This window comes from Strix aluco, chromosome 4 (genome assembly GCF_031877795.1).
Source record: "Strix aluco isolate bStrAlu1 chromosome 4, bStrAlu1.hap1, whole genome shotgun sequence".
Taxonomy (NCBI): domain Eukaryota; kingdom Metazoa; phylum Chordata; class Aves; order Strigiformes; family Strigidae; genus Strix; species Strix aluco.
This window is the reverse complement of record NC_133934.1, coordinates 91903235-91930900: the sequence shown is the minus strand read 5'-3', so window position 1 is coordinate 91930900 and position 27666 is coordinate 91903235. Positions and strand designations below refer to the sequence as shown.

The window sequence follows — 27666 nt, the reverse complement described above, 5'->3', positions numbered from 1 at the left end:
TTGTTGAAACAGATGCCAAAGATTTTATACAAGGAATGTCATGGCTGCTTTCTCTTTGTGCATTAACATGGTAGTAAAGCTACATGCGTAAACAGCACACAGGGCACAGCCTACAAACCAAGAACACATTGCTCACCCATTAAAAAAATAAAAATACTTTGAAGCACAGATTATGCTGGATGTGCAAAATGTCTTTTAAGAGAGGATTTTTTACCTACTTGTGCCCTCCCTTGGGCAGCTGTCAGTTTATGGCGGACTTGACCTACAAAAACTTTACACAGTCCCCTATAAACTCAGGCAGTACCGATGATGTCCTGGAACGTCTTCCGAGTCTACTCCCGTGTGTAGGCTGGATGTAGTTGCGAAGGGGCAATCACTTTGTATGTTCTTTCAGAGACAAAGTGAGAACCTCTTGTTACAAGGAAAAAGTCACTACGCTTGTTCAGAAGATAGAGTCTTTTATAGCAGTTAATTTAATTATACAGTCCTAAAACAGGGTGTTGGGCACTCATCTACACAAGAGCACATTTAATAAGCTGAGGAAAAAATACCACAGTTCCAGGACATTGCATGAAACTCCAGCCACTCCAAGAGGAGACAGCTCTCACATGGTGGAAGATTCTTGTCTACGTAAGCCGAGAAGGGAGAATTTTAGGCAGTTTAATCCACAATGGTCTCTTACTTCTTATAACTGGAACCACAAATCCACAGTACAAGACAGTATTAGTTAGGTTAAGTGGTGCTTTTGATAATAAAATCAGTTAATTCATTGCAGTCCTTTAATAAAAGGATGAAGTCCAGTGAGTCCCAGCTGCTAGGAGCAAAGAAGAAAGGTTCCCATTTTCCAGGTGAATTTGTAAGTTCATATTATTAGAAAAAAGGTAAGTCAAATCTGTGCAGTTTCTATGCAACCACATCTGAGAACACAGAAGCTCCAGAGACTCCGGGATCACTTGAAAAGTGGGGGAAAAGAAAAGTCATCACAACCCAAACAATTCAAACTTCATATTTCAGAATTGCCTACATAACTTGTTCTCTTGTTCTGTTCTGGACAAAACTTTTAACTGCAACAAGCTGGCAGAGAAACCTGAAGAAAACCTGAGTACATGAGAACATTGTCAGGGAGAGCAAGACCCTGCTACCTTTTGATCTGGTACTGAAGTTGAAATGGCAAAATCAGAATGCTTTGCCTTGTGCCATATGATTTGCTTTACCTTTCAGAGCTCTACTGGTCTCTACCAGGGGGTCTATCTCAATTTGATACCTCTTGCACTGCAAGACCACTGCTCATATCACAGTTCAAACAAACTTGCTACTGAATCTGGGTTTAATCTTCCATGGCCAGAAGTACGGCACCTCCAGATGTAGGGTTGGTTGAATTACCAGGTGTAACTCATGCATCAACACTGGAGATTTCCTGGCGGCACAGAGTCCAAACCTTCCTCGCAGGACATCGCGATCAGCAAGACGTTCCAAAAGAAAAATCAGAAGGCCGTAAGTCTGATCCAATATAGTAAGGAACAACACCATCCATCATTTGAACTAGGAATACTCAAAGCTTCATTAGCCAACCGTATTCTTAATATACTAAATTATACATAGATATATATTTTTTTTTTTCTTTTTAATTGGAATAAAATACACTGGATTTTGGTTTGCTCCAAGGGAGCTCCCTCCCTTCCCCAGTTAATTTGAAATTAAAACCTAGAGGCTGAACATAAGCTCATTCCCAGCGTTCCAAGATGGATATAACACAAGAGGAGGCCAGAAACTGGAAACATGCACTCTGGCTGCAACAGGTTGAGGTGAAAGGGAGACCAGATATTTTCATTCGTAACCCTGAGAACATAAGGAATTGCAAAGATCTGGAGAAGAGCCTGGGGTTAAAGGTCACCAGGCTTTTTATTGCAGTTAAAGCAAACTCGGACTGGGTGATCCCATCCACGAGAGGGAACCGCTCTGCGGTCGTGTGAGCATTCATCACAGAATCCCTGGCCACAGGCCCGACAGTGGTGTTTGGAGAGTTTGATACTGAATTCCTTCCGGCAGTTGTGGCAGTGCAGGATTTCATGGTCTGGTACCCAGTATGCAGGTCGGGCAGCATCTTTTACCAGACCTATGGAGGAAGTGAGGTGCGGGGGATGAGAAAGAGGGAGAAGAAGAAAATCTGTGAACATAACCATGTCAAGAATGTACTCCAGTGGAAGTACTCACACACTCCAAGTCATACCACTGCCATTAAGGGGAAGACCACCTACTGACAGAATACTTCGGCACAACAGGTAGCCATTTAGGCCATAGTGCCATTCTCCCACATTCTGCCTCTCTCCAAAGGGATAGATTGTTTCTCTTTAAATGGTGGCATCTTCCCTTACTCAAACTCTTCCAGAGGTTGAAACACTTGCTTTTTTCCTACCTTCAGTTTCAGCTGTGGCCAAAAAACCACCACAGTCACCAAACTAAACATTCAGAAATGCATGTACTGTCTGAACTGAGAAAGGGATTTATTCTGCCTTTCATCGAGTCGGACAACAAACACCCACAATGGTGATGGCAGGACATGCTGTAGGCAAAGCAGTGGAACGATGATCTGCACAATGAGTAGAATGTCAGGTCCAACAACAGAAGATTCAAATGCAAAGTGAACTGCTACCCAGCACATGAAAGAGCAGCAAGCATTCACTGTACTAAGCTCACATTACTGATTACTTTCCCACCATCACCAACCTGGGCAGCTTCAGATTCTCAGCCCTCCCTTGCAGAAGTACCAAGTGCCAGCAGTATCCATGAACACACTTAAAAGGCACTCAGCATCTCTGGAAGAAAGCCAAACCTGATAAAATGCTTCCTAATTGGCCAGTCTTTAGGGAACTCCAGCTGGCAGGTCACTGCAGTGATGCATCAGAGGAGCATGAATTACTCACAGCTTGGTGCACACAGATTTACATAACAGGGAGAAAAGACAAGGTACGAACTGCAGAAACAGTGTGCTGAAAACCAAGAGGAAACATCAAGCGAGTGAGGTGCAGGGGGCTGTAGCACTCTCAACCAACAGTGGTATCATAGCAGAGGTGCCAGCCTGTCACACAGACTCTTGAAGTTTAATCAGAAGTTCTGCTCTGTGAAAACAAAAATGCCTCTCCACAAAAAAATTCATCAGAAGAGAACAGAGCTCACCTAAGGGAATGTCCATGGCTGTCACCACTGCTCCAAGAGTGTTCTGCACAGCTTCCCCCACCTTCCTGGCAATAAGTGTCCCCCCTTCCTCATCTGAAGGCAGCTCAGCCACATCTGCATGACACAAGAGTAAAGGGCTCAACACCTAAGTCCAGCACAATTTCTGCCAAGCTTCAGTTAATTTACATTAGTAAAAACCAGCAGCAAATCCAAAAGGCAGCTTGGAGACTCTCCTCAGCCTTTATCCCACATCCCCAATCTTGCATTGCAGAGTTTTCACTTTGATTTCAGCAATAATGGACAAACTACATAGTCAGCTAAAACAGCAGCATCCCTGCTCTCATGCTAGCTCCACACCATCAGCAGGTGCCAGAAAAACGAAGTGAAGATCCAATTAAAAGATAATTTCATCAGGGGGGTCAGATATCTGGTAGGTCATTGCAAGGGTCATCTTCCTGCCAAAAGACATTGAGCTCTTGAGCTTCCTGACTAAAAACTCCGTGCCAAAGCCCAGTTTGAACAACACTGTCTACACCCAATGGGAATGATTGTGATCCAGAAGCCAGAGACAAAGACTTCAGACTAACTATTGCACAGGGATAATTCTGTCACAATTAACTCAAAATTACCTAACTGGATGCCTCTGTTTTCATAGCAGTTGTCACACACGCGCACTGGTGCTGGTCCCCAGCCTCGCTCAGGCACTGGACGGGTCTTGGAAGAACAGCCATCACAGAAGCCCTCTCCACAGGCCCGGCAGTGATGTTTAGTGTCGTTATCTTTAAAAGGCGTGTTGCACTTATTACAACTCTAATCAGAACAACATAGAAAGAAAAACTGTTAGTTTGATCTTCCTTAATAGAAAAATAGAGAGCAGAATCCCAGATGGCAAAACTTAGACTGAAATTGTGAAAAATATAGTTACACCCAAGACTTGGGTGCTATTAGCCCCATAACTTTAGCCTAAGGAAGTGATTCAGACAGGTAGATGTACAGTGGTTAAGCCAACAGATTGCTACAATCCCTTCATTCACAATCATAAATAATTACAGCCACGTCATGCAGGGCAGAGTGGTGAGTATTTGATCTTTGTGGGGCATAAGAATTCAGAAGGCAGTTTTCACTGAAGAACTATCTGTTTCCTGCAATACACAGGGAATCCTTTCCTAGTTGAATTGTTGGGGCCGGCTTTTTGGATGTGGTATGAAACCAGAGTTTAAACTCTGCACCTATAAAAATAGTGCTATCAACTGCAGTAGTCAGATTTAAGATGTTGATTCTTTGCTTTGAAGAGCAAGTTCATGCAAGCCAGGATTTTCTGTGAACCTCTCCCAGGAGAGGAGCTCACAAAAAGTAGGGAGAAACAGTCTCTTTAGCAGGGCTGGGCAGAGTCTCTGTTCATACTTTCTCTGGCTAAGTCAAGAATAGGAAGAGCTGAAAGCATTTCAGTTTTCTCAGAATTGTACGAGAAGGGCTTGCTGCAATAGAACAAGCAGCATTTGGAATCTGAAAAATACTGTATTACTTAAGAGATGAGGAAAAGAGGTTTTAGCTATGCAAAGCTTTTCTCTACAGCAGCTGCTATTTACCAGGATCTGAGAGTTGGGTCTCCAGTAAGCTGGGGCAATCTGGTCTGTCAACCAGGAGGTCACAGCTTTTGTGGGTCCCAGGCTAAGTTCAGATACTGATTGTGCCATGAAATTCATCCCATCCAACAAGCGCTGGGCTGCATTGTTGTTGTCTTTCAGAAATCCATCAGTCTGGAATGAAATGGATATTCATTTGAGAATAAAAATGGGGAAACCTCATTTATTTAGATGCAGATGGCTCTGTGAACCAGTGCTCCTGTTAAACTGGAGGACAAAACAGGAGAAAAAATTCACCAGCCCTGCATTGAAACACAGGAGTAGGTTTTAATGGTGTATTGTTCACACAAGTGTTCATAAACTGGCAACTTAGCCATGTCAAGGTAGCCAAAAGATGACTGAAGGCCTTTGCAAAGGTTCTTCTAAACAGCAGAGACAGGGACCAGCTGTAACAAAAGCAAATCCATTTTCTCCATCAACATCCAGAAGAACCAACATAAACATGTACTTGGCTGCACACATACACAAAGACTATCCAGCAACCAGACTTACCCCTGGCCAGACATGCTCAATTTCTGTCCTCACTACAGTGTTCACAGGATCTTGGTTGCCAAACCAGTACTGCCGGCTGCGGTACACCACCCCACAGTTGGGACACTCAATCACATATCTGCAGAAGAGGAAGACAGGTTACCTCAGTGAGATACTGGAAGTCCAGTGCACCAGGCAGCGTAGAGGCAAGAGACAGCAGAGACATCTTAGCTGCAGTACTCACCCTGACCAGGCGTACTTGGCAAGGCCCAGCCAAGGGGAGTCAGTGGAAGCAGAGGTTTTTGGCACCACGCTGACCTCCATCCCTCGTTCGTAACAGGCCTGTAATACAAAGGCTCAATTAAAACTGCATTCTTGGGAATCCCAGACTCCAGGTCTTGCAGCTGTTTAGGCACATAAAGCATATAATTGGCATACAGTGGTCTCCACAGCAAAGGAGAACACTCATCAAAACTGATTTAAAAACAAAACAAAACCCACTATTAATAATGACATCAGGGAAATATTTCTACAACAATAAGAACTGTGACAGTAGCTGAAAGTTTTCCTGTCTCCTGCACACATCCTTCAGAAAAATTGGGTAATACCAAGCAGTGGGCATAAGCAAATAAGAAGAGTAACCACATCAAGTATGTAGAAGGTCAACATCACCCAGGTTGAGAGCAGCTGGGTTCACAAGTTAGCTAGCAATGACACATAGCATGCAGAGGTAATGACCTCTCCAAGCAAAAATACAAGTTCAGCAGGGATCAATTTTCTTGTCAAGGCTATGAGCACCTCTCCCATTTGAAAAAATGCAAGAAAACAGGCATATGCCTGTGATATTCCTCATTCGTTGGGCCATCCTTCCCTTCTTCATTCTTCAGACCTTGAACTTGTGTCGCTACTCACCTTGCAAGTGTAGACTCTGTTATCATACTGGTGAGAATATCTGCATCGACTTTTGGATTCATGAGGGACTCCTTCCTTTGCATGGTTCATGCTCTTCTTACAGCCACATCTGAGTATACAAAAGCAAACCATGAGCTGATATTGTTAGATACAAGATAGACATTATCAAGAGTTCATTTATGTTACTATCTTGCATTTGTATAGACGTTGTAACCCCAAACAATTTTCACAACTGCACATACAACAATGACATCATTTATCATTGAAAGGCAGGCTCTTTGGAAGGAGGTGTAGCAACTGTTTCACAGTACAAAGCAGCACCACACAACAGTTTGGCGCAGGAAATGATCACTGTAGCCAATTTAAATTTCACAGAGAATTTCAGGAAGGACTAACCAAGTTTGGAAATTGATCTGGACAGAGTTAACACTGCAGCCTTTGCAAGGAGCTGCTAGAAATTCTCTGAGCATAAAAGAGCAGGAACATAGCACTATATCACATTTGAAAGGAAATGTTTCCAGAAGCATAACCAGCCATAACATCATGCTGCTGTAGTACCTCACAGACTTGGAACACTGACTGCCATCTATTGCCCTGCCAGGCTCAATCTTTGGTCTCTTCCCAGAGAGCTACAAGCCAAGCTCTAACCAAACCTGGGGCTCCACTTAGATCTAGTCACAGAACACACCCCAGGTCCATGATGTGTGCTTTAGGATTTTTTTTTTTATTGTTTAGGTAATAAAAATGACAGGAAAAATCATCATAGGAGATTTCAGGGGATTTCTTTAGACACTCCTTTCTTCCTGCCCTGTGTGCACTGGGAAAAAGATATGGACAGAAACAGGTTTGTAGCCATACACAAAAATAGAGTAGGCAAAGACCATGCATCCAGCTGGGATGCAGCAATAAGAGCCATCCAATTCACATAAGAGTTGGATTTCAAGCTAATTCTGCCTGGAAGTACTAGCTGATGACAGGTGATGTCAGGTGTCAAGATGTCACAGCAACTTTATGTTCTATGGCTTCAGACCAGGGCAGGACTATCTTCTAGAAGGATGAGGGTGCATTTCTCATCTACTTACCCACAGCTGAGGCACACAGAGGAGCATGTGAAATACTCGTCTGGAAAGAAAGAGCTGTGAGCCATCTGGTCATCGGGGATCTCCCCACTGAACCGGTCACTTAGAGCCTGTCAAACAGAAAAGAATGAAGTGGTAAGGGACTGAGAGCAATGCAGACATTTTATGAAAGCTTTTGCAAGCAGAAGCATGGGTTCCTCTACTGGAGGGAGAGGCAGAGAGAGAGTACACAGCTAACAAATTATGTCTTACTAACCTGGAAACCAAGACCAGAATTAGAAACCAAGCAAGAAGATGACCTTGCACTTGTATGGAAGTGACCTGAATGCTTGTAAGATACTTACTCTTCTCCTCTCCTTCTGCCCCTACTTTGAATTTTATACTAGAAATGGGTGGTAGAAGATCATATCCACCTCTGTGCAAACAACCCATGCCCAAAATAGCAGCATGCTTGCTAAAAGGGCTTTGCATTCTGGAAATCCCCAGAAGGAAACTTGGAGGGTCATTTCTCACATTACATGAGGACACATTTTTTTGCCCCTCAGCTCAGAAAGTGCCACCCTAAACTTTCCTCTGTCCCCTTGAACAATTGCTCTTCTCTGGTGAAACTGCAGGACTGAGACAAAGGGATTTTCTCCCTTTTTTGGGAGCATCTGTTCTCAGATTAAGTCAGTCCTTAGCCTTGGCACACTTAACTTTTTCAGTTCTTTGGGGTGTTATGTTTAAAAAAAAAAAGCAGGCGCTGGAACAAAGCAGATGGTTAGGGTTTTTCTTGATAGAGATCTCTGAAGGCATAAGGTCTAACTGAAACTCTTCCTACAGCTGAGGTTACTATAGTGGCTGTCTGACTTTCTCTTCCTCCCCCACTCCTCCCAGGGAGTGTGTGGGGGGAGCACCTCTGCTCTCTAGCAAGGGTTGACTGCACAGACACGCAGACACGTGTATATCTCTCACTGCAGCTTCTCTCAGATAAGATATCTACATAGACATCTGATTTCACAGAGTTTCAAGGAAATTAGCTTTAAGATCTCTTTAAAGCTTGACTGATACTGGCCAATGGATTCAAGAGCTAGAGGAGGTGAACACAGATCTCTAGCAAGCCTCAGGAAGTGAAGCAATAAAAGTTAATTTGTAGTCAGTAGTGATCGGAACACAGCAACCCCTTTACTGGACATGAATTTAAGTATACTAGCAGCTATATCTGAAACTGGATTACTTCATTATTGCAATAAAGTCCTAGAAATTAAACTGGAATTAACCACTCCAGCTGTTGTGCCCTTGCTGCCTGTCTGCTCCCTAATGCAAGGAACTGTGTTCACGCCACCCTGATACTTCCCTCTGTACTTCAGCTACCCCAAATACAGAGCGGCTGGATTATCTGTTCCAACAGCTGTGACTAACACCAGAAAAGACTGCTAACACTACCTTTTTCTGCCCCAGTTCTGTCCGCCCCTCCCCGATGACAGCTGTGCTCTTCGGGCCAATGAAAATACAATGCTAATCAGGTAGTGGTAGCAATGTGCAGAAACTTGTAGGACAGACTGCAGATTTGAAGACCCAGAAATCCCTCTGACATCCTAGCAAGGTGAACCTTCTAAGAAAATCACTAGCTGCTCTCCCCAATTCCTTTTCATCAGCCTTCTGATTTGATGCTGCGCCTCTGAAATGATACATCATTTGGCTTGATCCCATCTTGTTTCCTAGCTACCAACATATCTCGCTCCCCCTTTTTGCTTCCTAGCCCTCAGTGCTAGGTTTTGTCAACCATTAACTCCCTCCAAGTCTCTTGCATTCCCTCCCCTTGTCCTGAGGCCATCTTTAAGAATTTCACCAATGACTCCTTTTGGGCCTCCTCTTTGTAAATCACTGTCATCAGTTATTGTTTTCTTTCCCATTCAGTTTCTTACCAGTTCAGTTTTCTGATTTTGCTCTCTTTTGCTCTTCAACATCTTGACCTTTCAGGGACTTTGCTAAGGTGTGTGTTTGTTTTAAAGTAAAAAAACTACCCAGCCTACACAGCTGTTACACAAAAATCATCATTTTCATGGAAGACTTGCTTCATCTCCAGACATCTGCAAGTCTGCGTCACTGGTTCATGTGCTCTACCTTTATTAGCTGCAACTGACAGTTACTAGCAACAGCGATACAAATAAAGATTTTGACGAACTCTTCTCCACTTACTTTTAGTGCTTTGTAGATAACCCCAGGCTGTCTAGGTGACCGAGTGGTATTGTTCTCCAGCTGCTGCTCCACAGCTCGCCTAAGTCCAGAGAAATCTGTTGGAGGATTGTAGGTCCTTGTTCCCTTATAGTGTATTGAGCTGAAAGCCTCAGGAAAACAGCTTAGCTTCCGAAACCGATCCTGAATGAGCTTCTCAGGAACCTCAGAAGGATGATCTATATATAAGAATATCAGCGAGTATATAAACAACTGTTTAAAATAATATTTAAATTGCACAGTGCTTTCATATGCAACACAGTGCTAGTTTTCCTAATTAAACTTTCTAATACATCTGGAATGCAGTTATTATATTTTACAAGAAGGAAAGGAAACAAAGTGTTTCCAAAAGCATTCTCCGTTTTTTGATACATAGCTTTAGATTCTAAGACCAAGTTCCACAGGTAAAATCAGAAACATCTAGGTTTGGAAACACAGATATCAGAATAAGAGGCAATTTATGACAAAATACAAGGAAACTCCATGTCAGCACACTTGTTAGCTCTTCTCACCAGACCATAACCTGGTATAGCTAATCCTAGCACCTGGTAAGTGGAGGACATGAACCTCACATGGGCTGCTTATTCTCCACGCCAACTCTGTTGCAAGGAAGACCAAGCCTCTATCAGCCCTTTGTACACGGTGAAGCACTTCAGAACTGGCCACATCAGGTCAGACTCCACAAAACCGACCACATTCTTCTGCCTGCTTCCAAGTACCAGCTGCACATTTCAGAATAAGGCAGACCTCTTCTTCCCTGCCCTAAAACTACATGAACACACTTATCTCAATTATCCATCAAGACAGGTGGTTACAGCTTGCTGCAAATCCACATGGTAAGAGATTTCTTTCCTATCCCTACCATGATCATAAAAATATAATTTTTTTACTACCCTGACTTTGCACACAGGTGCAACTATCATTATGGGTCACTAAATCTGACCTGCTGAAACAGCAAATTTCAACAACTATATGAAATTCTGCATTGTTAATCAGCAAATTGGTATGTAAGAAAAGGAACTGTCTTGGCAGGTAAGTTAAAAGCAATTAAAAAGCCACTCTAATAATAACCAGAAAGAATGTCAAGTTCTTCTACTAGCTCAAGACCTCACTGGTTAGAAAACCCAAAATGAGAATGTGGGCCAGCAGGGAGCTGCTCTGGTACTACACAAGAGAAGACCTCCATCTGTTTACAGACAGCAGGACTGAGCCTCAGCTCCTGCAGACCAATTCATTAGGGCTCTTCCTCATCCAAGCATCAGAAATGGACAGAATGAAGAAAGATTTCATCATTTCTTTTGAAACATGGGAAAAATCAGGCCAGGAGAAGAAATTTAGATCCCTGCATAGTCAAAACCAAAACATGCCATGAATTCCATAGGACAGTGCATTTCACTCAGACATACGAATAAAATACACAATTTAAATATGCATAGTGCAGTATGACACAAGCCAATTTAAAGTGAAGAACACTGAAAGTGATGGGAATAATAGTGTGCCACGCCTGCTGCTTTGGCCGTATCAGGTACTTGCACAGAGAAAAGTGGTGTCAATCAACCAGGTCTGGACCACCACAACCTCAGAATGACGTTGGTCCACAGAATTTAAAAAAGTAAAGTGAGGGTACTGTATGTATTGAAGTTCATCAGTTTCATTATTCTTGTTCATCCTAGTTTCTACACAGAGTTTTATTTTAGTTTTTTTGCAACAGGATACTCCATCTCCCTGCCAAAATCCCAGGGTGTCTCAGTTTCCACCTTGTTGACCACTCCTACAGCTGGCAGAACTCTTATCATGACTAGTCAGTGCTGATGTCCAGCTGGCTAAGAGGATTATTCTAGCTGATCTGGGGCAGTCAGATCGCCGTCAGGGAGTGCTCTGCTATTTCCATAGCCTGGCTCCCAGACTGGAACAAGTGAGAGCAAAACCCAAACCACATCTTTTACATGGAACACTGAATATTCAATGCAACCTGATAATTTATAGATAGTGTTTAGCACATTGCAATTCAGTTTCTACTGCCTACTCACCAGAGCCCAGTAGCTTGGTGTACACAGTCTCGTGAAAGATGATGACACCTGGACCCAAAGTTGACAGAGGAACATCTAGGCCACAGCGGGCTGTGGTAGCTTTTAGCTCCTTGGTAAAATGTTTTAAATAAGCCTCCGAGGCATCACCAAGGAATTTGAAGAGATCATTGTGGAGCCTGTCAGCACGAGTACGGTAGATGACAAGGTCAGAGATGGCCAGGACCTTCAGCAGCAGCCGTGTTCTCTGGCTCAGGTTCACAGTGGCCCCCAGAAGGCCCTCTGTATCAATTACCACCACTTTGCGGACAGGGTCATAGGCTGCCCAGACTCCAACTGTGCAAGACTCTTGGGCTGGAGACGTCTTGAAGACTTCCCGGCCATAGAAGAAAGTGTGGTTAAGGGTGTGAGACTTGCCATCCCCCGTGTTCCCAAAGATGGACACTACCTTTAGATGCTGGTCAGGACTGCAGTCCAGTTTCTTAATAAAGTCTTCTTCGTTCCTTACCTTAAAAAAAAAAAAAAAAAAGAAAAATATTATATCTATGCAATTGGAGTAGACAACACTGAAAACACAGCTGGTTTCAGGTTTCATAAGATCAACGAGTATAATTACTTTCTGTTCAGAATTCATCATAAGTTTCTGAAGCACCAAGAAGTCCAAAACAAAATACTAGAAAGCAGTTTTGTAACACGTGCACATCAATGGGATTTAGGTTGTTCCATCATGTATTTGTTTTGGAAGCAAGGCCTCACTGTGATTACCTGTCTAGTGAAACCTCTTGTACCTTGCCCCATTCCCTGAGGCAGTCCTTTCAGAGAAGGGAGCACTACCTTACTTCCATGTCTGCCAGAACAGCTGCTTGGAGCGTGGCAGACACTCTCAGCAGCATGGGTCTCCTGGCAAGCATCCAAATTCAGGTGCAAAACAGAGCTCTGCTTTTGTCACCTTAACATGCCACATCCACAGAGGTTGAGCACCCATTTAGGGAGAAAAAGCTCCTCTGTGCAGCATCTGTCCTCAGCTAGAGGCTCTCAGACACAGCCTGTCCCGCTCCCAGGGCTCTCCGGCTGATAGATCCTTCAGCTAGAAGGAGAAGCAGAGAAGAAGAAAGCGAAGTGCACTGGAATCAGGTGGTCGAAGCAGGTCAAACTGGCTTCTACAGAAGTGCCACAACTACCTCAATGATCCATTTCATAATTTGCTGTATGCTGCTTTCATTTAAAAAACAAAACAAAACACACACACAAAACCAAAAGAGAGTAGACAGCCTTCAGCAGGTAACTTCTCTTTGGCTTCACATAGATTAAGTGACAAGCATCATGCTATTTAGGTTAGAGAATAGGGCATTTTCTGCACAGATACTAGAGTCACAGGGGACAGATAAACAAGCCAATGAAACAGGTTAGGAGTCTGTACGAGAGCCTGCCTTGGTTTTGTTGCAGAATATGGCCTTGGCTTTCAAAGGTTTCATGCTTCTGGCTATGGTTGTTTATCACTTGTGGGGTTTTTTTTCTTCTAACAGGTTTTAACCACAGGGAAGAATATGACAGAGGCACTTTTTGAGAAGGATTAAATTCACCTCCTCTGTCACAGGAATCCCTGTTAGCTGAAAGGAGCAGGGCTTCCATCCCCTGTCACCTGCCTCTGAAGTTCTGGAAGCTCCTTGGCTATGTCCCCCCTGCAAGTACAGTTCAAAGGTCTCATGATACACGATACAGAGGCCATGAGGTAATAAATGCTTTCTTTGAACAAGTTTATTCTTAGATCAGCAAATTAGTTTAAGGCTCAGCCAGCCCCATTTGCTCTGGTCAAATCTATCAGCATCATCTAGACTTTGAAGGAAAAGAAAAAGCAGCCAGTGTGCTAAAAAATAAAAAATAACCGGTGTGCCAGATTGTGGTTGGGAACAGCGTTCAGAAAGAAAAACTGTGGACTGTGGGACTGCAGTAGCTTCTCACAGACTCAAAGGATTCAAGGCAGCCTCACAGTGTGGAAGAAAACAGGAAATGGAGAAATCAAAATGCTTTCAACAGAATCTTTTTTGGTGTCTGTGGAAGACCATCGAGATACATTCAAGTTACAGGTGCACAAGAAAGTGTCTGCTTTTTTGGTAGCTGTGATTATTAGCCTGTCATCAGGAAGGTAGTTTAGATGACAAATGCAGTTTCTCTTAGTGTCTCTGGAGATCTCTCTGGATGAAAGGAAGTTCTTGGTTCATGGGATAGCTCCTAAAAACATTCACAGATTTGATAATATAATAATGTTATGTGTATGTAAGCAAAAAGGAATATGATAATTTCTTCTCCAGATTGTTTTGTTTAACTCCTGCTCTCCCAAACTTCTTACCACAAGGGTGGCTGACCCTCTTTTTGCCAGTCAGTAGTTACGCACTCCCTGGACAGCACAAAGAAATATCAGTCTTCAAACAGCTGCTTAAGTATTGGCAGGACAACTAATAACTAAGGACTTTTAGGCAGCACTGGTTATTATTCCGGTATCAGTTTGGGAGAGTTTGTGGTAAGGCCTGAGTCAGTAATGTCAGAAGACACAAAGGACAATAGGGACCACAGGGATAAGGGTAGCTCTGCAATGCATTCCCACCAGTAAGAAACAGGAGTCAACTCACACAAACTCTGCTGCAGCTGAAATTGTCCCAAGCTGAGCTAATGCAAAGGTCCACACCAACAGCCTTCTTTCTATTTCAATGTACTTTAACAACTGCTGATAACAGGACAACTTACTGTGGGAAGCAGAGCTGGATTGCCGAGTCAGACAGAAGAAAAATTAGTTCTAGATCAATAATCCAGATCACTCTAGTAGAAAAGTTATGCTGAATATCAAATCAGCTACCCAAAGCACTGAGCTGTTACCCCCTTCTAAGGCTCTATGCTCTTTCAGACTTCCTTGCAGAACAGAACTCAGAAGTGATTTGGACAAGCAAGTCATCCAGGAGCACAAGAGTGCACTGAAGTCCAGCTGGTCCGATGTTGTGTCTCACAGGACTCGGTAATGGGTGAGAAAGAACTTAGACATGGAAAGAGTAAATGTTTCCTATCATGCTTTACCAGCTCTCAGTAGTCAGATGTCAAAGGACTTCCTGAGCAGTGGTTGCATCTAGACACTCATGTTTGGTAGAGAACCAGTGGACCTATCCTCTAGGAGGTTGTCTAATCCCACTGTGAACCTAGTCACAGTTTTGGATCCTGCAACATCCTGTTATAATAAATTCCATGTGGGGGAGGGAAGAAACAAAACCAACCCCCCCCTTCCTTTTGTTGAATATGCTTGTATGTCATTGGGTGTTCCTTGCTCTTGTGCACTTGTCTTCTTTAACCACTGCTGAGCACAAGGATGATACTCTCAAAGAACCATCCACAACAATCCCCTTATCAGTAGTCAAATTTACTTCCCTTGAGCAAGTTCCTTTAAGACATTTAAAGTCAGACTGGGTGTAATAAGTGTGGAAGTACTAATCCCCATTGGGCTCAGGTCCCACTTCTCCGTTTTGCTTCTCATCTCTAGAGAAATTTGCATGGTACAACCTTCTGCTGCATATGCAAAGGACTCAGGTTTCCATAGCTGTGTCCACTCCCACGTTGCCCAAGAGCTCCACATCCCTGACATGAACAGCAGATGGTAAACATGAAACCTTCCTTAAATTGCACAGCAATGTCAACTAAGAATGAAAACTTTGTATGTTGAACCTAAGAGATGTAACTCTCCAGCTCCCTCTCTATTTTGCCATTTCTAGTATCAGAGACTCATTTACATTTTTGTTATGCTTTGAAGAAGAGCTATAGAGCTCTTAGAAAAGCTATTTATTCTAGAACTATAACTCCATCATGGGTTAGAATCCTGGTTAGCCTTCTTTTACAGTTTTAACTACATTTCTGTTAGCAACTGTCATCCAGCCTCCCATGCAAGTCATTCCACCCAAGTTGAACTGAAGGTGAAGGTCTTCATCAGGAAAACCAGAGAACTTTACATCTAAAGTCCTCTTTAAGGAGAACACAAAACCTCATACCACTCTTCCATGGAACACATTTAGATCTGAAGCCTCCTTGACACCCATACTTGGAAATCTATTATATCTAACATAACAAGTTTCCTAGATCTGAGCCATAATAAAAGTAGAACTGTTTAGGGAGAGACAAGAAAAAAGAACTGCTAAAATGACATTCCTGCCTATGAATTTCTTGGAAACAGTGTTATTAAAACAATAACACGTTAAAAGCTTAGGAACAAAATCCATAAAATAGAACAGAGTTTCCAATGACCTGTACTCATACAGCTTTAAATCTGTCTCCAGGCAAAACAAACACATTGAGAGAATCAGACATTTTTACCACAGTTTTCTCCTTTTAAAACTCTTTATGAACCCTTTAAGGCTTGCTAATACTCATGGAACTGGTGCACAAAGCCAGAGCTGTGCTAACGATACAATAGCTCAAAACAAAAATCAAGAGTGCTTGGCATAGCATTCATCAGAGCGCCTTCATTTGCTAGTCTTACACTGTCATTTTGACTTACATTGGTACTTTTGTTGTTGCGTTTTGAAATCTTACTCTTTGCTTGAGCTGATTTTAACAGATTATTCTTAATAACTAAAACACATTTTCTGCAATCAAGATACCATCGTACAAATAATTAAATTTATGAGTCATTAGATTTGTCTGACAACCAGCACACAACAATATCTTCCGATACACAACCACTAAATCAATAAAGAGGATACAAATTTAACACACTTTTCAATGAATGGAAAAATAAGCTACAAGATTTGTAACAGCACATCCAACTATATACCAGCATAAAATTGCAAACATCTGAAACAAATCAGTCTTCAAGTACAAGTGGTCAAAACAATCAAGCGGGAAAAAAAAACCCAAAACAGTATTTCCCTTAAAGCATTTCTTAACACTGGCAATACAAGCAATTCTGCTCACAGTTAAGAAGAAAAATTTAAAAGCTAAGGCTTACAAGAATTCAAACTAAAATCTCAAATCAGAGGGACAAACTGCAAAGCAAGCTAAAACAAGTTCTGCAACCTTTTAAGCAGCACTGAACTTCTAAAACACAAAACGGAGACAATCTTGGGTAATTGATCTTAAGGACAGAGTATCATATCAATCACTATACCTGGAAACAGAACAGATCTGTCAGATCTGCTCACCTCAACATAGACCACTTCTTTATGACACAGCTTCTAAGTTTTGTCAGTTGTGTTTTAACTCTAAAAATCTGAGCTCCTATCCAGAGGCAGATTAACACAAGACTTACGGGTGCATGCCTAAAGCCCCAGGTCCTACCATTAAGTCATTATATCAGAATTTCAGTGTACACTGAAAACAAACAGGAGAGAAACCTATAAAGCAGATTTCTTCCTTTAACTACAGCCTTTAAGACATATCTGAGACTAACCTGCACCACAGTAGAGTGCTGCCACCTAAATTCACATCTCTCCAGAGCTCCTCACAATCACTCCCAGAGAAGTAGTGCATGAATGCAAAGAAGTGCACCCCAGCAACTCAAGCGCAACAGGCTATTAAAAAAGCAGCTGGAAACTCCCTGCTTTTGTCCCAGGAGAAACTTTTGTTGATATTCCCAAATGTTTCCTGCTACCAAGTGAGAAAAAGGATTGGGTAGATCCCTGTGAGGAGGATAAACTCTCTGCGATGAAACTCCTGCCATCAGTAGAGCTGTGAGAGGGGCCCTAGACTATCATAATTCAAACTCTGTTTCTGCTAAGATCATAGGTTAATTCAGGCTGAAAGGGACCTCAGAAGGTCATTACGCCCTCCCAGCTTTTAGAGGCCTCCAAACAAGAGAGAAGATTTTGATCATAAGCAGGTGCTCAAGAACAATCAGGGCTGACTCATAAGTCCAAGCAGCTCTAGTTTCCTACCTTAGTTTGTCTCCTATACCTTTTCTTCTGCATGACTTCCCATGAAGAATGTCATTTATGCCATTACTCGTCTTCCACATATAACTTAAAATCCATAATCCAATTACATAGACATATTTGATAGAGGAGTAAGTGTCTCTAAGATATAAATTTCCTAAAAGTTTGATGAAAATAAACAGCAGAGTAGAAAAGAAATACTCTAATAACGTTTCTGAGGAAAAAGCCTGTCTCTTGTCCATTCCACACAGCCACCAAGATACAGTAGTAAGCTGAGGAGTCATGCCCATACTTTCTAGCTGGTAAGTGTGCTGGTTGGTACATGATAGCACACATACTGCCTCTTACCCAAAAGACAGATGTGAACAAGCATTGCATAAGGGAGGGCAGACATCTCAGAAAGTAGACTTCATTAATTCTACTGCTCAAAGAGTTATTTGTTACGATGTAAACATTTTATGGTAGCTTGGGAGAGTTTTCCCAAAAGGGCTGTGACAGTGGACTAGTTTATAAAATTGTGTATGTCATAAAAGCAGATACAAACTGGTATTCAGGAGTAAGTTATTAACCATTGACTCAGCAAATACTTAAATATATTTATCATTATTGTCCTCAGTAATCTTCTAGACTTCAGCCAAGCTGACAGTGGACATCAGCATTTTCAGGATCAGAGTCCTACAGAGCCTCAAGCCCAAACTGAGTGACCTGACACCAGATGTGGGGAGGGCAAAATAAAGGAGGGGACAGATACACCCTGAGGATTTGAGATTAGATTCCAACACTCCTCCTCAACTTCAGCTAGTTTTGATCTTATTCCCCATGCCGGGTGCAGGTCTGGCTCGACCAAAGGAAAGCATTTGTATTAGGAGTGTTTTCTAAGCTTTCTAAGTTTTCTGTACCTGCCTTCACTGCAGTACCACCTATGGGTTCTGTTGAGATTTGTTCTATTAGGCTCTGTACACACCCTTGAAAATAGTGTCCCTGAACTGAGTATCTTTTTCAGATCAAAGTTATCCTGTTCCTTCCCCACAGCCCTTGCAAAGGAATTCAGGGACAGTATTTTCATGGGTTTGTACAGAGCTTAACAGAATGAGTCTCAAGAGGACCTACAGGTCCCTGTAATGAAGGTTGGAGGCTGCCCATGTCTGAGGCCCATGTCTACCTATTACAGGACTCTTTCCTGAAAGGGACAAAGAGATAAGAGTTAAATCCAGTTTAACAACCCTACCCAAAGAGAGAGACCCTATTTCAAAGGTTTTAAGACAGTGGTGGAAAAAACATAAGGGGATGGGAGGTAATCTAATCTGATTGGACTCCTCCCTAATGCAAGAGGCAATATTGACTGAAATATTGATATTATGTGAGAAGTTACCCTTGCAGATGACAGCTGAGTTATATGAAACTTCTGAAAGTAGAAGGAAGACTAGACAGTCCACTAACCTGTTTGCTAGCTGAAAAACTATTTTTCAAGAACTCAAACAAATAGACTTCAACATAAATGCAACTGCTGCAGAAATAACACTAATTTAAGAGTGTCATCTAACTCTTAAAGAGAACAGTAAACAATGAAGCAGAAATCATTATTTTGTATTCTAAGTACCTTTCAAGTTTGCCCCCATGTTACTTTGGCCACACATCTACCAATTACCACCCCAATGTCACAGCCATGGCAGCAGAGACCACATCCAGGTGAAGAGACTTGCCCAGAAGACAGCAAGTCAGTGAGTGAGTTCATGCTGTAACTATTAGTCTTCCTCAATACTAAGGGTAACTAGATTACCTGTGTGGACACTACTTTATACCACTGTCCTTGTTAAGAGGGGCATTTACAAACTTACTTGTATTACAGTTCCACTCTTCCTAGAAAATAGTTACTCTATTCTCCCAATTGCAGGGTGTTTTGACAGGCAAGCCAAAGGGCTGTGAAACTTCTGCCTTTATGCGATCCTACAGCAAGGCATTAACAACCCAGGTAAAAAAGTTAACAGGTATACTGCACCAACATCTGCCTCCCCGTTACCCCCGCAGAAGACAGAAAGTGGAGGAGATGGAAAGGACAGAAGGGCTGGAGGGCAGCAAGCTGCCAGTTCCCTTTTCTTTCTTGAACGCACCTCAAAGCACTCACACCCTGCTCCTGCTGGCAGCACCCAGCAGCGCAAAAGGATTCACTGGATACATGCAAGGAGGGGTACAGTAGATGAAGCACTAGAACACACCTTCATCCACGAACCCTATTTAGTTCAGAAAGTTAATTTAAGTTTAGGAACACCTCGAATGAAGCAGTGGATAATTCCAGAGTGGCTTGCTACCAGCTTCTCTCACCTGTGACATGCTCTCCTTAGCTTTCACACCTGCACTCATTTCAGCATATGGACAAGAGACAGGAAACAAGCAAGAGACTTGACTTTAATTATGGCCCAGGAGAACTACATCATGAGGAAGGTGGAAGAGCAGTTCCAGGGAAAAGCAATATTTGTAAGTGGCAATGTTCAAATCAGCTAGGAGTTGGCATGAGATTGTTAAAGGAGCTGTGCATTTGTTGAATGGATGGATCCTCTCCCACCTTCTAAAAATACTCGTCAAAATACTGGTATATATCCAGTGGAAGAAAGAACACTCCTGACCAGCAATTGCTAACTAGTTTTTCTACTAGTTTATTCCAAGGACAGAGAAACAGATCGCTTCAGTGTAGGAGAGGGAACTGCAAAACTGGTAACAGACTGGGATGGGAGGAATACTGAAAAATAAAGAAGTAATAAGAAAATTTCAGAGAGTATAGGACAGCAAACTCCCAAAAATACTTTGGCAAGAAAACCTCTCTGAAGCACAAACAGGAGGAAAACTCATCAATAGTACAGAAACAGCAATGAGGGACAGAAATTACATATTGTGATCCGACAGATCACACTGACCTACAAAACTTGGATCTTTCTACATTTCTTCCTCCTTTACATCCATGGCAAATATACCAGCTCTGACTCTTCAGTTTACAGGATACGGACTAAAATTCCCAGAAACTTACAGCTGACTGTGCTACCCTAAAGCACCAAAAAAACCCCAAAACAAAAACCCAACAAAAAAAACCCAACCCACACATTCCCCCAATAGCAAATCAAACAAAATGTCATAGGAACTAGCACCATTTGCTAGACAAATGCTTTTCTACTACAGAGACAAGTAATAAGACTTTAAAGATTACGATCTTCTCTTAGGAGAGAAGATACACATTAACTTCCATTGACTGACAAAGAATACTTGACTAGTAAAAGCATTCCTAGTGTCTCTCCATTTTCTCATCCCTAGACTTTGGCCAGGCTCAAATCAGCAGGTAGTAAGGAAAAATCACAGTTACTTTCATCAGGCTTACAGTGGGAGTGGGAAAAACAAAGCAGCTAGCATCCCTAAAGAGTTATCACTCTGGATGTGTAACTTTTTAACAAGAGGGGACAGAGGAGGACACATGGACTGTTACCCTGTTAGAGGCTGGCTATTTAATGATTGTATAAATTGGTCTGCATTTAAATAAGGGCTATGGGTCATTCTGCGTCATCTAAACTGACTTCCAAGCATTATATAGATCCTGCTCAGTATTTGCTGAGGGAAAGAGCTTAATCCTTTAGGTGTCTAACTCTGCTAGCAGGAATAAAAGGAACCCAAGGAATGGGGCTGGATTTAGGAAATTGAGACATCTACTGGCAAAACAAGACGACCCTGCTAACTGAAGAAAGGGAGCTCACAGTGGCTATCTCAGGGGAGACCCAGTAATAAGTGTATGCTCCTTTCTCCCACATAAAATTATGCTGCTGGACACATTATTTTTGTGACTGGCTAGAGGAAAAACTTTCTTCCTGTCTCTGTAGTAAGACAGGCTACAAAGTCAGTACCTTTTATTTTTCATTGCAACCCAGAGATTGGGTAATTTCTTGTGACAGAGCTAGTTTCTGGTCAAAGATCAGTGAACTCTTTAAGGCAGACTAATAGTGATCAAGCATGTCCCCTATCTTTGGGGGTCAATGAAAGACTTTCTCTACTTCTGTAAAGTATATGTGCTGAGTCCTTAATTAGGGCTTTGGACAAAGTGTTATCACAGAAGCCACTAGTGACACTACAACCAAGTTCTGATCCTGTGGCAAGAACTCTCAACATCTGTTCCCCAAGATAAAAATACCGAATTCCTGTTATGCGTTGTTAAGCATTTCTTCTCCCCTACCTCAGAAGTAGTAATAGAGTTCACTGTACAACTGATACATAACTCTCTGCTTTATGTTAAAGAGCTCTATTGCAAAGATGCTGTATAAAGACAAAGCAAAAAATGGGTACTCTTCCAAAAACTGCATAAACATAAGCACAAGAGACAAACAAGTGGAAAAGTTCAAGAGACAGTGAGACAGTATCAGGACTTGAAACAACTATTCTAACCCAAGTCATGTTTTTATTGTTGTGTTTTTCCTAATAGATCCACGAGTATAGGAGAGTTTTAAAAAAGATCAATTAATTGACTCTGTAAATTAAGGGCAGTCAGTCCCTCTGGGGTGCAAGGGGCAGCACTAGTGACAGCACAATGAGCTTGTCTGTAAATTCAGAGCAGATCCGGAGATCCAGTTAGGGGATTTACACACAAAAAGGAAGGCACGCAGTTTGAGTCTAACATGGCAAAGAGGATATGTGGAAGATGTAATGAGAGCAGTGACAAGACCAAAGCAACTGACTGAGGAAGTAATCCCCACAGTATCATTCTGAGTGGAGATGAGCAAGGAAGATAGACTATGTCAGAGCCAATAAACAAACAGATGCTGCAGTTATCAAGAACAATTTGATTGAAGTCTCAGCTTTAGATATGCGATAGATAAGGCCAAAGGTTTAATACTGCAGAAAGAGAAACAGCCTGAGAAAAAGGACCTAGAATGGGGTCTAAACTGGAGGTGATGTCAATTTGTAAAATATGGATAAGATTTGTTTTCTGATAGAAGTTGTCAGTAAGGTCTTACGAGGGGCAATAAGTCCTGGAAGAAGGAAAGAAAAATTTATGGTGTAGGTCAAGATGGCTAGGGACAAGAGTCACAAAGCAGCATGCTGTGTGGTGAGAGAGACAGCTGGAGTTGGACTCCATGAGAAACAATCTCTCTCTGGTTCTTCCACAGACTTGCAGAGGGAGCTTGGATTTAACCTTTAATGGCATTTTCTTAAGATGAGATAACCAACCTGCTTCTGAGGCGCTCAGATATAGTGCTGCTATGATGAACATCACAGAGAAGTTTGCATTTCACAGATATGAACTTAAGCTACCATTAGTTTTCTACAAGCAACTGCTTCAAAGCAGTGGTTTAAAATGGGGCCTTTCCTGACTAAGTGGATTTGAAACAAGCACAAGAAGTCCTCAACTTTCTGAGCTTATGGTTATGTCTGCAAAGCGCAAAAAGCTCCAAACTAGCTTTGAGGAGGCCAGCACATCTGTGCAACATGGCACAAAGACAATTATGCAGATCTCAGAATTATCATAGCTGTGTCAGTGCAGCGCTGAGCCCAAGCTGAGAATCTCCACCTCTCAGCTAAACTAATTTGCTCAGGCACACATCCTTACGGATTAATCTGCATTGCTTCTGGATCTGGAACTAGCTCAGTCATTGCTTACATGCTATGAAGGTCCTTCAGTTTCAGAGCTGCCACCTCCAAGAAGCCAACAGGAACAATGAGATGAAATACAACCACTTGAGCTTAACAACTCCAAGTTCCAAAGGAAACTAAAAAAAGAAACTTCTTTACCTTGTGCTCCCATCTCATTGAGTCACTTTCAAGTTAGAGGTTTGTAAACATGTATACATCAGCAAGTATCTTGATCCATCGTGTTTGCTCAGCAGCATAACTAGTTCTGCCTAATTTTGTAGGACTAGCATTTAACATTGCTATGGCAGAATCTACCACTGCTAGCACATCAGTAGTTTCCTCTCTTATTTCCTAACTAATGCAGCAATCTTCAAGTTTCAAAGGTCAGAAAACAGACAGTTAAAGATAGCTAGACTCCGTAATTTTGATAAATCCTTCTCCTGTCTGCTCAAGCATAAAAAGCCATACACTCTCAAACCCTGAATCTCCACATTTCAAGTTATTGCTATTTTGGCATTTTTGGACAAAAAGTTGGTTTAAATAAAAAGCATTCTAAGGATTTCTCCCCAAGTAATCAGCAATAATCTTGCTAAGGACAAGCACAAAAGAAAATACTGAGGATCACTTTCCTATAGATAAATTGGCTGTTCAGTATTATCAAGAGCAAAAGATGCTACAGAAGATGTCTACAGAGCTAGCTAGTCATCTGACAGCCCTCTCTAAATAAAGGTCCTCATGTTCACTAGCAGAAACAGGACTATAATAGCAAGCACTCTAAGTTCCAGCTGCCAGAAAATATTTTAGTTGAAAACTCCCAAACTGCTTTGACACTGGCTGTGAGATGTCACACAAGTATTCAGCTATGAGGAAGAGAGGATCACTCCAGATGGAAGAGCTCTGATTCAACATCTTGATAGTGAAGCAAGATCATTTTTGGAGAGCTCTTTCAACCCTGTTCTGATCAAATTGCTATGATCTGATAAAGGACCATTGCTGTCCCAATAAGGAAGTTGGCTTTACGGCCCATGACATTTAAACAGTAATGCAGTTGCTTGCAAGAGGCAGCGAAAAGTCTACCTCAGTAAGGCTTACAGATTCACAAGTATAAAGATAACTTAAACTGGTATAGCCGCACACAGCCACAGCTTGTGAGCAGCTTTCCAGAACAGCCCTGTTCTAAGGCATTTCAGAGCTTGCTCTAGTGGCTAGATGAAGATTATTGAAAAGTCTGCATCTTAAAGTAATATTTGCATCTGCCATGCATTACCAGGACATGTGTGTGTGCTTAGGGGAGGCATACAAACTTAGGACTGCTACTACACCTGAAACTCAATCATTCAGTTTACAGTCACTGGTGTCCTGCATAGTGTGTTTTCTATGTCAGTGCCTCATAAGGACTGTCATCCTTTCCTCCCTTTCCCTTCCAAAAGCCACAAAAATTTGTCAATCAGTACACGTGAAGTGACCAAAATGTGACCCAAGTATCTTACATCTATACTACAGTATAATTACAGTGCACATATACACACACTCTTCTATAGTACAGAATCGATCTGAGATACTTAAGTCACATCTCCTTGCAATGCATGGCAGATACGCGTGTTACTATGATGGATACAAATTAACTAATCTACCAACAATCAGAATATCATCACAATTCTTCTTACTGCTCGTATCATGAATATGTTAAATTAGAGCAACCAGATACTGAGTCTTCAGGTGACTGCACATTTTCTTTCAGTGTCTCTTGAACAAGGTTTGACATGAAGGATGCAAAGTGGAAGCCAGCAGATGAAGCTGAATTTTTAGTTGTGTAACTAACCTGCTCTGTGACTTTCACATACTGCTGTTTTTACATTTGTAAAGTATTTTTACACTGTAAGGTGCTTACACTCACCAAGTGTAAGGGCCAACAGAAGAGTTCATTAACTGCGTATATTGAATGCTAGACTCTTTAAAACAATACCTCCCAAGAGGCTGTTCCTAGTCAACTAGTATTTCTATCGTTATTACCAGCAGGCCTACCACAAACTGGTGGCCAATTTCCTCCTCTTTCAGCAAGAGGCTAACATGGAATAATATTTGTGACAAGCAATACAGCTTTACCATAATGGCACACTTTGGACCCATATTTCTACTTTATCTGTTCCTAAGAATCAGATGGATGTACTGGTGCTAAAGGTGGCTAGCTGGGGGCTGTAGTCTTGCACTAGCACTGCTTGGTAGAGTGCCCACTCCTAGTCATATGGTAGGAGATTGGCTGCCAGCACTCCCATTTGCAGGATATCTACTGCAATACTCTCAGCTCAATTTTGTTCAGGAATGATCAGCATTCTGCACAGAGAGCTCTTATCTTAGTTGTGTGTGTCTCAGTACAGAGTCAATTCTCTCACCAGCTTCGCTTACCAAACCTCTTCGAGGAGGCTCTTGTCACACATAAGGTTTTAACGAACTTGACCTTTTGAAGAACCCGAGCAAGGCCACTCCAAGGCACTGTGTCTTTGTGGCCCTAGATACTCACTGGGCGCCACTTAACTGGCTGTCCTCATTTTGTTACCATTGCTGCCAGTTACACTTCAAGTATTCATCATGCATCAACAGCAGCCTGTCAGACTAAGACAGAAACTAAAGGATCTCACCCGTTCAAAAAACCACAGCAGTTCTTACCTGAATCTCCTCAGTTTCATCCACCAAGAGAAAACTCACAACTTTCTCTGTCATCTTCCTTCTCCTGGTCTCTTCATCCATCCCCTCATTCTCTTCCGGCTCCTGGGCTTTGCCAGCATGGTACACGGTGACGGGGTGCTTCCGTCTGTTCCCCCCAGCATGTGTTCTCTTCTGACACTCCACGCAGAGGTTGATTTTGCACACCTGGCACCTCACTGCTGCTATCTGCCTCAAGCCCGTCATACTGGCATGCATTATGTTCCCATTGGCACCTTTGCAGGAGTCACAGTACGGGACATGGCCGGGTCTTATACGGGTCCGTTCATGGTTCCGTAACCTTTCCGGCTGATGCAGCTCTTCTTCACAACGCTGGCACTGTAGGCTCCTGCACTCGTCACACTCAAAGATTGCTTCATCTGTCCCACTGCAAACATAGCTTTCCTGGCACAGGAGCGTCGTGTTCTGTCCTTTCTCTGCAGTTTGTGTGTGGGCGCTCATCTTCAGGTTCCTTTAAAGCAATGTTTTTCCCTCCTGTTCTCTTTTGAACAACAGTATGTGTAAAAGTCAGTTGCAAAATTAGTATTTTCACAGGGGAAAAGAAACTCAACAGGAATGCTGTCCGTACTTAATTTCAAATAACTAACAGATGCTTCCGTAAGATTCATATAGTGACCTGCCTCTCAGGAAGAGCCTTGCTAAGCACAGATGAAGTTTTCTTTCTTCAAAATAAATTTAAACAATGTGGCTGGTTTCACGTGTTGTTATACCCAAATGCTGGTATACATTTTTTCTCTGCTTAGTATTTTCAGAGATGAGAAAAAAAACCCAGTCTGGTGTGCTTCAGCAGATAGGGCAAGTATTTTGCTGAAGCAGAGATCGGAGGGAGGCAGCTGGTGACAGAGAGGCAAGAAAGGCGTTAGAAACGCACAAGTGCACATACATGTACACACAACCGAGAGGACTGTGTCAATACTAGAAAATTCTCTGCTTTCACTTCCCAGCTAAGCTCCTCCTTCAGAGTTCACAGTATTTATTTGCTAGGAATTTCCTGATGTGCTTCGCCGGATAAACAAAAATCCGCTCTCTTTGTGCACTCCTTCTAGTAACGCTGGGTAACGACGACCGCTACCGCTGCCAGACGGCGGATCTCGCCCCTGTCCCCCCCCAGCTGCCACAGCAGGCCCCCGCACCCACCGCCCGCTCAGGGCAGGCTGCGCACCCACCCGCCTTTGTCTCGACCTGCTGCCGCCCGGCCGCGGGGCCCCGGGCCCTGCCTCCCCGCACCGGCCCCGGCCCGCCTGCCCCCCCCCTCTCCCCGAGCCGCTGACCCCCGCCGCACCCCCTCTTCCCGGCTCGTTTCGCAAACCCGGCGGGGAGGGAGGGAGCGAGCGGCCGGGCAGCCCCCGGGAGCGGCGCCCCGCGGCGGGCGGCACTTGTGGCTCGGCCGCTCCCGGGCCGGGCGGGCGGGGGCGGCCCCCCGGCCTTACGTAACGCCGGTGCCGGCCGGCGCCCCGCACCTACCTGGGGCTGCGCCCAGCGCGGCGCCGCCTCGTCCTCAGCGGCGGCCGGGGAGGGAGGAAGGGGAGAAGCCCCCCGGTGTCCTCCCGCCGAGCGGCGGCAGCGGGCGGGGAACTGCGGCGGGGGCTGGGAACAAAGGCAGCGCGGCACGGGGCGCTGCGAGCCGGGCTATTGTTTACGAGCCGGCGGCCACCTTTCTTCCCCTTCCTCCCGCCGGCACCCGGTGACTAAGGAGTCGGGTCCCGGCCGCGGCTTCCTCCTTCCCTCCGCGCCCGGGGGGGGAGGGGGGGGTGTCCCGGTTCTCCTCCCCCAGGGGCCGGGGCGGCGACCCGACCATGCAGGCGAGGCGCCCGGGAGGGGAGGGCAGGACCCGCACCCCCTCCGCCCGCTCCCCTCGTTGTCAGCCGGGATCAGCTGATCGCGGGGAACTTCAGGGTTATTT

The 27666-nt window shown here is 43.4% G+C and overlaps 1 protein-coding gene across 2 annotated transcripts; it reads right to left on the bottom strand.

Annotated features, from left to right (window-relative positions):
• ZFYVE1 (zinc finger FYVE-type containing 1) lies at positions 1 to 27665 on the bottom strand. Of its 2 annotated transcripts, none has more exons than XM_074824279.1 (12): positions 27228 to 27665; positions 25707 to 26596; positions 11533 to 12037; positions 9467 to 9681; positions 7289 to 7395; positions 6207 to 6315; positions 5539 to 5636; positions 5316 to 5433; positions 4767 to 4937; positions 3807 to 3987; positions 3178 to 3291; positions 1 to 2116 (listed from the first exon to the last, which is right to left on the bottom strand). In XM_074824279.1, the coding sequence occupies exons 2-12, from the start codon at positions 26202 to 26204 to the stop codon at positions 1884 to 1886; spliced, it is 2349 nt and encodes a 782-aa protein (XP_074680380.1). In that variant the 5' UTR covers positions 26205 to 26596; positions 27228 to 27665; the 3' UTR covers positions 1 to 1883. The 2 variants fall into 2 exon arrangements, with proteins under 2 accessions (XP_074680380.1, XP_074680381.1); XM_074824280.1 differs by having other exon boundaries at positions 25707 to 26244.
• Position 27666: the final 1 nt, after the last annotated feature.

Coding starts and splice junctions, on each gene's coding strand:
- ZFYVE1 (XM_074824279.1), bottom strand. CDS start 26,204: ATGAGCGCCCACACACAAACTGCAGAGAAAGGACAGAACACGACGCTC. Junction 12,038..25,706: donor ATGAAACTGAGGAGATTCAG/GTAAGAACTGCT, acceptor TTTTTTTTTAAG/GTAAGGAACGAAGAAGACTT. Junction 3,988..4,766: donor GACCCAACTCTCAGATCCTG/GTAAATAGCAGC, acceptor TGTTCTGATTAG/AGTTGTAATAAGTGCAACAC.